The sequence below is a fragment of the Triticum aestivum genome, chromosome 2A (genome assembly GCF_018294505.1).
Source record: "Triticum aestivum cultivar Chinese Spring chromosome 2A, IWGSC CS RefSeq v2.1, whole genome shotgun sequence".
NCBI classification, from domain to species: Eukaryota; Viridiplantae; Streptophyta; class Magnoliopsida; order Poales; family Poaceae; genus Triticum; species Triticum aestivum.
This window is the reverse complement of record NC_057797.1, coordinates 8542675-8555186: the sequence shown is the minus strand read 5'-3', so window position 1 is coordinate 8555186 and position 12512 is coordinate 8542675. Positions and strand designations below refer to the sequence as shown.

The following is a 12512-nucleotide window of genomic DNA, read 5'->3' as shown; positions in this document are numbered from 1 at the left end:
TTTGATTCAAGAGGAATATTGATTCATGAAGAATGATGTTTCAAATTATGTATGAGACACTTTATCTCGGCAAAGAATCCTGCATACTTTGATTGAATAAATGAGAGGTTGTTAAAAAAATGTATGCAACAAGAATTTGGTACTATACACTTTGTGTGAAATTTCAAAAATTCAAGAAGCTTATCGTATATCTTTTTGGGGAAAAGTTATCCTATATATGATTATATGTGTTAGGCGAGACGTGCGTTGCACGTGCATGCTTACTAGTAAGTGATTAACGAGTCATCCCGGGGTCCACGTGGGGCGCGACGGTCATCCCCATCCCCATCCTCGCGGCGTTGGCTTGCCATCCCAAGTGCATCTGGAATCCCCGGTTCTTGAGCTCGCGGTACCCCTGGCAGAGGGCGCAGGCCCCGCAGAAGAAGTGGACGCAGCAGTCGGCGCAGGGCTTCTCCGCGAGCCCGTAGGCCCTCCGCAGCTTGTACCGGTAGAAGCAGGAGTAGAGACCCATGCCCAACCCCGTGGTCATGCACATCAGCACGTACAAGGACCCGCTCGCACAGCATGCTGATGAGCGATCATCCCGGCCGGCCACCAATTATGCACGCACATCAACCCCACAACAAGTTACCCCTCGATCGCTCAGTTATTTATTAAAAGTAGTATAGTAGACTAGTAGTTATCGCAAAAAAAAAGGTAGTACCATCTCTAGTGATCTAAAATGTCTTGGTATAATAGTTCACAGAGGAAGTACTAATAGAGAGACAAAGAAAACTCACGTATCTCCCCCTCATCGACGATCTCGGCGATCCTCCCAAAGGTGATGCACGGGAAGCACCAGGTGAGGAAGCCTGCATCCAGGACACGCAGGCCGATCATGACAAATGGTTTCTAGTTTTTTATAGCAGTATGTTTCCAGTCTCTTTTTGAGCAATTTTAACAGTGGTTCTCTTATCTCTTCTTTTCACATGGAAGTTAAGATGGTAAGAATTACTTGAACCCACTGCTTAATAAAATCAACATCTCAGATCTATTATATAGGAGCAAGTTTAACATGGCCCCTCCTACCTCTTCTTTTTAAACCGGAGGTAACAAAGTAACAACGACTTAGACCCACCACTTAGTAAAATCAAAGGCTAGGATCTATTACATACTCTTATCTCTCATATGCAAAGAGGAGGTAAAAGGGACCCTGTGAAAACTGTGAGTAATTTTTTTTCTAGTTTCATCGAACGGCTTCCTTCTTGGTTTGTTTCAGAGCGTGTCTTAGTGTTGAGCAAATTATATATGAAGCGTTATTCATCACAGGTATAGAGAGGGAGTAGCAGTGTTGCTCTAGTTGACCGGGGAGGATGAAGCTAAGCTTACAGCCACTGTGAGACAATAGGTTTGGGGGAAACCGGCACAACCCTCTAAGGTGCCCTATCACATATATATAATGAGAGGGATGGAACGTTACAATATACACGTGTAAATACAGAGGCTATATAGTCTAACATCCTCCCTCAATCTTAGCCACTTCCTAAAGAATCTAGAAAGGTAAGATTGCGCCGGCAAGCCTCAAACTGTGGTAGAGGCAATAGCTTGGTGAAGATGTCTGCAAGTTGATCCTTGGAAGAGATGAACTTGATCTGTAGTTGCTTCTGAGAGACACGTTCACGCACAAAGTGATAGTCAATTTCAATGTGTTTCGTTCGGGCATGGAATACCGGATTTGCAGAGAGGTATGTAGCATCGATGTTATCACACCAAAGGACAGGAGACTGTGGTTGGGATATACCCAATTCCCGAAGCAATGACTGTACTCAGATAATCTCCGAAGTGGCATTGGCCACAGCCTTATACTCAGCTTCAGTACTGCTACGTGAGACAGTGGCCTGTTTCCGAGCACTCCAGGCGATCAGATTAGAACCAAAGAACACAGCATAACCCCCCGTAGATCGCTGGTCATCCGGATTGCCAGCCCAATCCGCATCAGAATATGCTGAGAGACATCCAGAGGAGGTCGGTTGAATATGCAAACCGTGAGACACCGTGAATCGAATGTAGCGCAAGATGCGCTTAACAGCAGACCAATGAGTGTCACGGGGTGACTGCAGATACTGGCAAACTCGATTGACAGCAAAAGAGATGTCCGGTCGTGTGATCGTCAAGTACTGAAGACCACCAACAATACTCCTGTAAACTGTCGCATCAGCAGAAGACAGAAGCTCACCATCAACAGCAGTGATCTTGTCAGTGGTAGACATGCATGGGTGTAGCCGTCGGTTTGCACTTAAGCATTCCAGCCCGCTGCAACAAATCCAAGGAGTACTTCTACTGCGTCATGACAAGACCATCAGCCCGAGAAGTAACCTCCACACCAAGGAAGTAGTGAAGCTTCCCAAGGTCCTTGACCGCAAAATCAGCACCAAGTGAGCGAACAAGAGCAGTAGCAGCCGACTGAGAGGAACTGACCAGAATAATATCATCCACATAGACCAACAAGTACATAGTAACCTCAGGCCTCTGTAGAAGAAATAGTGAGGAGTCAGCAGTAGACGATGCAAAACCATGAGCATGAAGAGCCATTGCAAGACGAGCATGCCGAGCACGGGGGGCTTGCTTCAGACCATAAAGTGCCTTGGACAGACGACAGAGATGATCAGGACGATCCGGATCAGAAAAACCGGGAGGCTGGCGCATATATACCTCCTCCTCCAACACACCATGGAGGAAGGCATTTTGGACATCAAGCTGACGAAGAAACCAACTCGGGTAACAACAAGAGAGAGAAGAAGCCTGGTGGTAGTAGGCTTGACCACTGGACTGAAGGTGTCTTCATAGTCAAGACCAAAACGTTGTCGAAAACCACGAGCAACAAGACGAGCTTTGTAGCGCTCAATGGACCCATCAGAATGCCTCTTCACTTTAAAAACCCATTTAGAATCAATGACATTAACCCGCGACGGTGGAGGAAGAAGAGTCCATGTCTTATTGCGAATGAGAGCTTCATACTCCTGCTCCATGGCCTCTCTCCAATGAGGAATGCGCATAGTAGCTTGATACATGCGCGGCTCGGAGGAGGATCCGCAAGGGCAGCAGTCATGCATGCAGGTAACCAGGCAACTGTACCATCGTGACATTGCTTAGGCTAAAAAATGCCACTACGGCTGCACGTATGTGGATGTAGAGCAGCAGCCGGAGCCGTCGAAGTTGTTGATGACGGCGGAGAAGCGCCAGAAGAGCCAACAGCAGGAGCCGGGCTGGGCGAAGGCGACGGAGATGGCCTGGTCAGCAGGGGACCAGGCGGTGGCTGCGACGACGCGGGGGACCCGGTGCCAGGAGACTCGGGAGATCCGGTGATAGGCGACGGCCCGGGAGAGGCCGGTCCCAGGGACAGTGGCCCGGTCTCCAGAAGCAAGGCCGGCCCAGGCGCGGTAGGCGTGGCCGGCGTCATGGGCCGGGCGGGCGACGAAGCAGGCCCAGAGGCCAGGGGCGATGAGGCGGGCAGCAGCACCGAGTCATCGAGGGGTCGTACATGGGCACGAGACTCGAGGCCATGCAGCGGCGCCATGCGATCGACGTGCACAATTGGAGGTGCCGTCAATTGAGGCGAGGGCGACGAAGAAGGCGAGGGTGCCTCTAAAATCTCCAAGCAAGCCCCACGTCCGGTGCCTGCACCATGATTAGGCAACAATATAGGAGAATATGCAACATCATCAAATTGGTCAGAGGCAATAGAGGATGAATGCATGGATGGTGGTTCATCGGTGGACACGGGAAGTTTGGCAAAGGGAAAAACATGCTCATCAAATACGACATCCCGAGATATATAAACACGATTAGTGAGAACATGAAGACATTTGTATCCTTTATGAAGAGAGTTGTAACCAAGAAAAATAAACTTCTTTTAGCAAAACTCAAGCTTGCGCTTGTTATATGGATGGAGATGCGGCCAACAGGCGCACCCAAAAACCTTGAAGAAAGTGTAATCGGGTTGTTCATTAACGAGAACTTCAATGGGAGTCTTCATGTTCAAAACACGAGTAGGAGTACGGTTGATGAGAAAACATGCAGTGGTGAAAGCATCACTCCAAAAGCGAAAAGGAACCGATGCATGGGCCAAAAGAGTAAGACCAGCTTCAACAATGTGACGATGCTTACGTTCTACTGAACCATTCTGCTAATGTGTATGTGGACATGCTAAACGGTGAGCGATCCCAAGCGACTGAAAAAAGGAGTTGAGATTGCGATACTCGCCCCCCCCCCCCCAGTCCGACTGGACATGAACAATTTTGTGGTTGAGAAGGCGTTCAACATGTTTTTGAAACTGAACAAAAATGTCGAACATATCAGATTTACGTTTAATAAGATAAAGCCAGGTAAAGCGACTATAAGCATCAATGAAGCTGATATAATAATTGTGACCACAGACAGAAGTTTGAGCAGGACCCCAGACATCTGAAAACACAAGTTCTAAAGGATGTTTCACCTCAGGACTGGACTCCGAAAAAGGAAGTTGATGACTCTTCCCCTGCTGAATAGCATCACACACTGCTACATCTTTATTACTAGACATGCTAGGAAGCTCATGACGACGCAAAACATGACGGACGATAGGTGTGGCCGGGTGACCAAGACGAGCATGCCACTGTGATGGAGATACCCGAACTCCACTGAAAACACGATCGGCGCCAGGATGCTCCAGACGGTAGAGGCCTTGGCACAGCCGCCCACTAAGAAGAATGTCCCTCGTGCCCCGATCCTTAATAAAAAGATCAAAATGATGAAATTCACAAAGCACATTATTATCACATGTGAGTTTAGGAACTGAAAGAAGATTACATGTGTCACAGATGGAACTCTTAGAACATTGCGAAGCTGAAGACTCCTATTGGCATGTCTAGTGAGAAGAGATACTTGACCAATATGAGAGATGTGCATACCTGCTCCATTGGCGGTGTGGATCTTGTCAGAGCCATGATAGGGTTCATGAGTGTGAAGCTTCCCCATCTTGCTCGTCAGGTGCTCCATCACCCCAGAGTCCATGTACCAGTGGGGATCGATGGAGTAGGATTGAGTGTGTCCTTGTTGTCCTTGTTGCTTCTGCGGCGCAGGACGATCAGCCATGGCAACCTGACGTGCAAAGTTGTGTGTGTCCTTGCCATCATTGCCAAGACCAAGAAAACTCCGCTCGAAGCGTTTGTGACACTTGGAGGCCCAGTGCCCCTCAAAGCCACACAACTGACACACGCGTCAACCACCTGCCCCTGGTATGGTTGCAGACGCGGGGGGAACCGAAGATGATGAAGACGAAGCAGGCGGAAGCCCCTTGGACGAGTTGCGGCCACCCTTAGTGGCGGCGTTCGTAGAGAGGGAGCCGTGACTGGCCTTGGAGCGGCGCGCCTCGACACGCTGCTCAGTGAGGAGGAGGCAAGAGTAAACCTCATGTGCCATCATGGGAGTTGAGTTGCCCCGCTCGTTAATGATCTCAACCAAAGCATCATACTCCTCGTCGAGCCCATTGACGATGAAGGAGTTGAACTCGGAATCGGTGAGCGGTTGTCCAATGGAGGCCAACGTGTCAGCAAGGCCCTTGACCTTGTTATAGAACTCCGCGGCCGTGGAGTCAAGCTTCTCACACTCGCCAAGCCGACGGCGAAGCGCAAAAACACGCGCCTATGACTGCGCCACAAACGAGCGCTCGACGATGGTCCATGCCTCATGAGACGTCTTAGCGAAGACGACAAGCCCGGCGACAGCGGAGAGAGCGACGCCTAGATGGAGGAGAGGTTCGCCTGATCCTGCCCCATCCAGACACGGTGAGCCGGATTATAGACCGGACTGTGCACGCTGTCCACCAGCGCGGGCGGGCAAGGGAGAGAGCTGTCGACTTAGCCAAGCAGGTAATGGCTCCCAAGGAGCGGAAGAACCTGCGCTCGCCAGAAGATGTAATTGTCCGATGACAACTTAATGATGATGAGATGGCCGAAGTGAAACGGCGGCGGCGGCTGCGATCCCATCGAGGAGACTGGCTGAGGTGCGGACACCGTGGAGACAGTCAGAGGCGCAGCCGGCGCGGGTGCAGAGGGCGCGGCGGTCGGGGCCGACGCCGCAAGACCCGCCATCATGGCGGACTCCGCCACCAGCGGAAGAGGCAAGACGGCGGTCGCGGCAGAAGGGGCGGATGGGGTGGCGGCGGTGTGCACCGCAAGCATCCGTCCGGGCAACGAGGCAGCCGGTGGAAGCGCGAAGAGGGATCCCACGCTCTGCGGCCCGAGCGGAGCCTGCATAGGGGCGGCGTCCAGCGGCCGGGATAGAAGCGCCGCGAGGGAGGCCGGCAAGAAGCCGGCGGTGGTGGATCCGGATGCAGCAGCGCAAGACATGGTGGCGATGCGATCCGGAGAGAGAGACGATGCGGCGGCGGTGGCGGCGGCGGTGCTGGCAAGGGTTTGGGAGGAAGCGTACGTAACCTAGTCTGATACCATGTGAGACAATAGGTTTGGGGGAAACCAGCACAACCCTTCAGGGGTGTCTTATCACTTATATATAATGAGAGGGATACAACGTTACAATATACACGTGTAAATACAGAGGCTATACAGTCTAACAGCCACCGACGTCGTCGCAGCAGCCGCAGAGGCCCGTGGACCATGCCGCGCCGTTAACATTGCGGCTGGCCATGGGGCTGCCTCGCCACCCGCACCACGAGACTCGCGGTTGTAGGAGCTCGCCGGACAACCAGAAAGAAGCTTGTCGTTCTTGTGTGTGTGTGTATGACCGTGTCTGTGGTGGGGCGTGTATTTAAGGGCGGCCGGAGCCGGTGGGTTATTCCGGCCCGTTTCTCTTTTTTTAGAATGAAGGCTCAAGTCGAGCCCACCTTTGAATTAACAAAGCCATCAACCGGTCAGGATTACAGCATCAACCCACTTACTGGAGCAGAAAAACAAAACAGCTAAGAGATACATAGTGCTCTGCAACAGCTAGCTAGCTTCATACAACCTACAAGCAAAGATGAAGAAAACTAAAGCCCAGGAGCAGCTTGAAGAGGATGAAGCCCTCCACCGATCACAATTCATCGCTCAGTGACACCAGGAAGGCCTTGAGGAGACACCACTAGCAGATTGGAAGAATATGTTGTCAGCTCCATGGGCTACGACCAAAACGGATACAACCTCCTCCATCTCCGAAAGGGGCTCCCTGCCCCCTCGCCTGGCATGAGGTGCCGATCCGTCGGAAGATACAGACGCTCTCCCAAGAGCTAAGATGAATAACTGCCACCGTTGCCACCGGGAAGACCAAACCAGAGCACCGCCAACATGCAACGCCGGGCTCAACAAGGGGGAACCTTGGCACTGAGAGGGAACTGCACACGAGGAGAAGCAAATGCACGGCGCGAGACTGTTGATGACAAAGCTGCAATGGAGGAAGCCCAAAACACCGCAGACTCCAACCACGCAACCCTCGAACGCCTACCAACGAAGCAGACTCGTCATCGCCCCAAAACTCACCAAAGGAGGCACGTTCATGAAGGAGACAGCGCCACGGGCGTCGCTTCCACCCAATCCAGAGGGAGTTTGGCTTTCGCCCAGAAACGAGCAGTGGAGAAAGGCAAAAAGGGGGAGGGAAGTACCAAAACGGCGCCTACAGATAGCGGACGGCGCCCGCGGGTGTCGCCACGGTCGTGGCCGGCTGAGTCGGCCTGGATTTCTCCGGGCACTACACCGCCCCCAACCCCAGCTTCAAACACGGCGCCTGGGACGACTGAAGACCGGATCTGAAAGGGGATCTGAGTGTTGAAGGCGGAGGCGTCAGATCCGGACGGGGGCCCCCGCAGCCCAGCGTCCAGCAGCCTCCACCCGCCGCCACCTTGCCGCCCGCGCGGCCAAGGCAGCCGGCCAGCACGCGCGGCCGCCGCTGGCTGAGAACGGCGTCGCGCCACCACCCGAGGCCGCCGCCTCAACTCCAGAGCCCCCCCCCCCCTCCCCGCGCGACAGAGCAGGCAAATCCTCGCCGCCACCTTCCCCGGCGGCCGCGCGGCTTGCCGGCGACCCCCTCGGGTGGCGATGAGGTAGAGGAGAAGGTGGAGAGAGGCCGGTGGCGTGCTAGGGTTGGCGCCGCCCGAGTCGCCCCTGCAGGAGCGACGCGGGGGCCGGGGGGGGGGGGGGGGGGGGGGGGGAGGGAGAGATTCCTGCCTGTTTCTAGGTTGTGTGTGCTGTCCGCTCCTGAGGACGACGGCCGCGGCTTTACCTGAAGTGACACCACGCACTAGCAAGGGGAGTCACCGGCGATGTCTCTTTTCTGCTGGAAATAATTCGGTCGGTGCGCTGGCTAGCTAGTACAGTAGCAAGGACCTTCTTTCAGAGATGCCGGCCGGACGTGTGGCTCCGTGGCTGGATCCTCGTTCACCTACGGGCAATCGGTTGACATCGATAGCAACGACTCAGTATTAGACACTAGTGCGTGGAGTCACTTTCAGACAAAGTCACGGCCTTGCATTCAAAAGGTTAAAAGTCACGGCCTTTTACAGCAGGGACGTGTGCAAATATTACCCGTCTAACCAGCAGATTCAATGATTCAGATTGATAGATACTAAACGACCAAACAATGTGGTACTCTCTCGGTTTTTATTTAAGAATAATATTAGCTTTGATCAAAGTCAAACTTTAACCAAGTGTATAAAAATGTATTAACATCTACCTTATCTTTTATGTGTCCCCATAAATGGGATGGTTTCAATGTTGCAGCAAAGTCTTGAATCAGAAAGTACCTAAAATGAAGTTTTTGAATTGTTTGAAAAGTTAGCACATTAGCGATTGATTTAATCCCTAAGTAAATCATGAACATGGCAAAACCGGTATGAAGTTCATACCAAAACCTAAGCATGTGAGCCTGGACAAAGCATATAATTGAGACATCTAGCACATGAAACACTACTAGAAAAAGGGCTATAGATGGAATTGACACTAATGGCGCACCAGACAAGCGGTGGCGCACCACCTTCTGATACGCCATTAGAGTTGAAACTACTAATGGCGCACCTGGCCCAGGGTGCGCCATTAGTATTAATTTTTTTTAACTAGTGCGCCTGTCCAAACATACTAATGGCGCATCCAGACACAGTGCACCATTACTAGTTGTAACTAGTAATGGCGCACCTGCCGGAAAGTGCGCCACTAATGTTGTTTTTTTATTATATTTTTTATTCCCTTTTTTACAAAACTACTAATGGCGCACTGTTCCACCGTGCGCCATTACTAGTTTAAACTAGTAATGGCGCACTGTGCGCCATTAGTATGTTTTTTTTTGCAAAACTACTAATGGCGCACCATCAGAAGGTGCGCCATTAGTAACCTGGATTAGTAATGGCGCATTTAGAGTTGGTGCGCCATTAGTAAGTGGGCAGCAACAAGATATTTTGGACAGCCTCTCCTACCCACACTCACTTTCTCCCCACTTCATTCTCTCCACCTCCTCCTTGTCTCGGGTGCCTCCTCTTTTTCACCTCATTTCCACCATAGATTCATTCAATTTAAGTGGTTAAATTACCTTGTTTTGATAGGTAAGTAAGGGGGGAAGCTATATTTATGTTGTTCTCCCTACAACAATGTGCACATGCACTTTTTATGACCTAGCTAGATCTATGTATGTTCGTCGTGTTGCATATATTTGTGGTGTTGCATATGTGTTTGTGTTTGGAGGTGTACCGGTATTTGAAATGCGATAGTTGCCAATATTTTGCCGGAATGTTGATTCATTTCTGTTTCGGCGAGAATTTTGGCATTAAGCATTCTTTTTGGTCCTATTTTTAGGGAAAGTCATGCCAAATTTTTTCTTGGTTCTAAAATATCGTTTTGCTCTACCCCGCAGGCGACCATGGTCCGCATGATGACCGAAGGCATCGTGAATAGGTTTTTGAGGTCCGTGAAGGCCGAGATGCTTCAAAAGAACGAGACGGAGATAAGATGTCCGTGTCGAAGATGCAAGCTGAAGAGCCTTATTGCGGACCCGGAATCCGGGCAGGTGCGGGACCACCTGCTCTTGCGTGGTTTCATGGATGGCTATCGGTGGCAAGGTGATGAAGATGACTATGAAGTCGTCCATGGGGGCCGGGCAAGAAATGAGGAAGGGCAGCAAGACAACCACCGCGGCTCGGGCGGGCGAGAAGACGAAGAATCCCCAGGAGATGATCACGACGGTGATGCTGTACACAGTCATCATGTAGAAGATGCAGGATATGATGATGAGGAAGATGCCGGAGCAGACGACGGGCATGATCATGAAGATGATGATGCCGGCGGAGCAGACGATGCTGGACCATCGATGGGCTGGGTGCAGGACCCTCATATTCAAGAGCTGCTTCTCAAGCAGACGGATAACGCAAGAGCTGCCGCCCGTGAGAAATCCAAGATGGATCAACTTGAGTCAGACGCAGTTACTCCATTGTATGAAGGATGCAGGCCCGAGGATACCCGCCTGAAAGTAACGCTCATGGCTCTGGAGATGAAGGTAAAATACAAAATGACCGACGCATGCTTCGACGAGAACATGTCATTCTGGCACGAACGTCTTCCCAAGGGGAACAAGTGCCCGACCAGTTTGGAGGAGGCGAAGAAAATCGTGTGTCCTCTGGATTTACCGCACGTGAAATACCATGTGTGCATGAACAATTGCATCATTTATCGGGACGAGCACGCGGAGTCTACCATATGTCCGGTGTGCGGCGTCACTCGATACAAGAAGAGGAAGAAAGCTCCTCGAAAAGTGGTGTGGTACTTTCCGTTCATTCCTCGTCTGCAGCGGTATTTCACGGACCCTAAGGTAGCAAAGCTCCTGCTTTGGCACGCGGATAGGGAGGAGAAGAAGCGAGAAGATGACGCAAATGATCCGGAGATAGATAAAAAAGACAAGATGCCGAGTCACGCTAAGGATGCGAGCCAGTGGCAAGCGTTGAACTTCGAAGACCTAGAATTTGGGAACGATCCAAGGAACATCGTGCTGGGTGCGAGCACCGATGGAGTCAATCCGTTTGGCAGCCAGAGAAGCACACATAGCACCTGGCCTATGTTTGTGTGGATGTACAACCTTCCCCCCTGGTTGTGCATGAAGAGGAAGTACATTCACATGAGTATGCTAATTGAAGGGCCGAAACAACCAGGGAACGACATCAATCTATATCTGGGGCTGCTGAAAGAGGAGCTTGACACGCTGTGGAAAATGCCAGCCAATAAGTGGGACGCCGCAGAGAAAGAATATTTCCCTATGAGAGCCGCGCTGCTCATGACGGTGCACGACTATCTCGGTTACGGATATGTCGCGGGGCAGGTGGTCCAGGGATTTTCTGGATGCGTCAGGTGCAAGGATGACACAACATATCGCCAGCTAGATAGAGATCCCGGGTCTTCGAAAACCGTGTTCATGGGACATCGAAGGTGGCTTCGCGACGATGACCCGTGGAGAAAATGCAAGGATCTATTCGATGGTGAAACCGAACCCCGAGGACGCCCGCGTACGAGGAGCGACGAGGAAATAGACGAGCTGTTGAAAAATTGGAAAGACTGCCCACTGGCGGGAAAGAAGCAAAAGGCGCCAGAGCCGGGAAAGAAGCGAAAGGCGCCAGAGCCGCTGCTGAAGGTATGGAAAACGAGGTCTGTTTTCTGGGACTTGCCGTATTGGAAGATCCACCGTGTGCCTCACAGCCTTGATGTCATGCATATCATGAAGAACGTATGCGAGAGTCTGCTTGGTACCCTGCTCAACATGCCAGAGAGGACCAAAGATGGGCCGAAAGCAAGGGCAGACTTGAAATCAATGGGCATCAGGCAGGAGCTTCACGCTAATGATGATGATGATGATGATGATGATGAGGCGAAGCAGGACACAGAAAGTCGTCGCAAAGGCAAAAAGGCCAAGAAGACCGGAAATGACTACCCTCCCGCGTGCTTCACTCTAAGTCAGGAGGAGATCGAGCAGTTTTTCACCTGCCTCGTAGGAGTAAAACTTCCTTACAGTTACGCGGGGAAGATAAGCAGATACCTAGACCCATCGAAGCAGAAGTTTAGCGGGATGAAGTCTCACGACCGTCACGTGCTGATGACGCAGATACTTCCAGTTGCAATCCGTGGGATCATGGATGCGCACGTCCGTGAAACCCTATTTGGCCTATGCAACTTTTTCGACGTCATCTCTCGGAAGTCTGTTGGCGTGAGGCAACTCAGAAGGCTACAGGAAGAGATCGTGGTGATACTATGCGAGCTTGAGATGTACTTCCCGCCCGCATTCTTCGACGTTATGGTGCAACTGCTGGTCCTTATCCTGGACGATATCATCCAACTCGGGCCGACGTTCCTGCACAGCATGATGCCGTTCGAAAGGATGAATGGTGTCATCAAAGGATACGTTCACAACATGTCATGTCCAGAGGGAAGCATAGCCAGGGGCTTTCTGACCGAAGAGTGCATCTCCTACTGCACGAATTATCTAGGCATCGAGAACCCCGTTGGTCTGCCCGTCAATAGGCACCTCGGCAG

At 51.5% G+C, this 12512-nt stretch overlaps 1 protein-coding gene across 1 annotated transcript; it reads right to left on the bottom strand.

Moving 5' to 3' along the window:
• Positions 1–274: 274 nt before the first annotated feature.
• On the bottom strand, positions 275–6666 carry LOC123191287 (cell number regulator 2-like). The gene is made up of 3 exons (XM_044604099.1): positions 6594–6666; positions 780–851; positions 275–567 (listed from the first exon to the last, which is right to left on the bottom strand). Exons 1-3 carry the CDS (start codon positions 6664–6666, stop codon positions 275–277), a joined length of 438 nt encoding a protein of 145 aa, XP_044460034.1.
• Positions 6667–12512: the final 5846 nt, after the last annotated feature.

Bases quoted from the DNA above. Each gene is read 5' to 3' on its own strand.
- LOC123191287 (XM_044604099.1), bottom strand. From the start codon at position 6,666: ATGGCCAGCCGCAATGTTAACGGCGCGGCATGGTCCACGGGCCTCTGC. The intron at 852-6,593 runs GTTAGACTGTAT...TCCTGGATGCAG, and splicing joins CTGCGACGACGTCGGTGGCT to GCTTCCTCACCTGGTGCTTC. The intron at 568-779 runs GTGAGTTTTCTT...ATCGCTCATCAG, and splicing joins CGTCGATGAGGGGGAGATAC to CATGCTGTGCGAGCGGGTCC.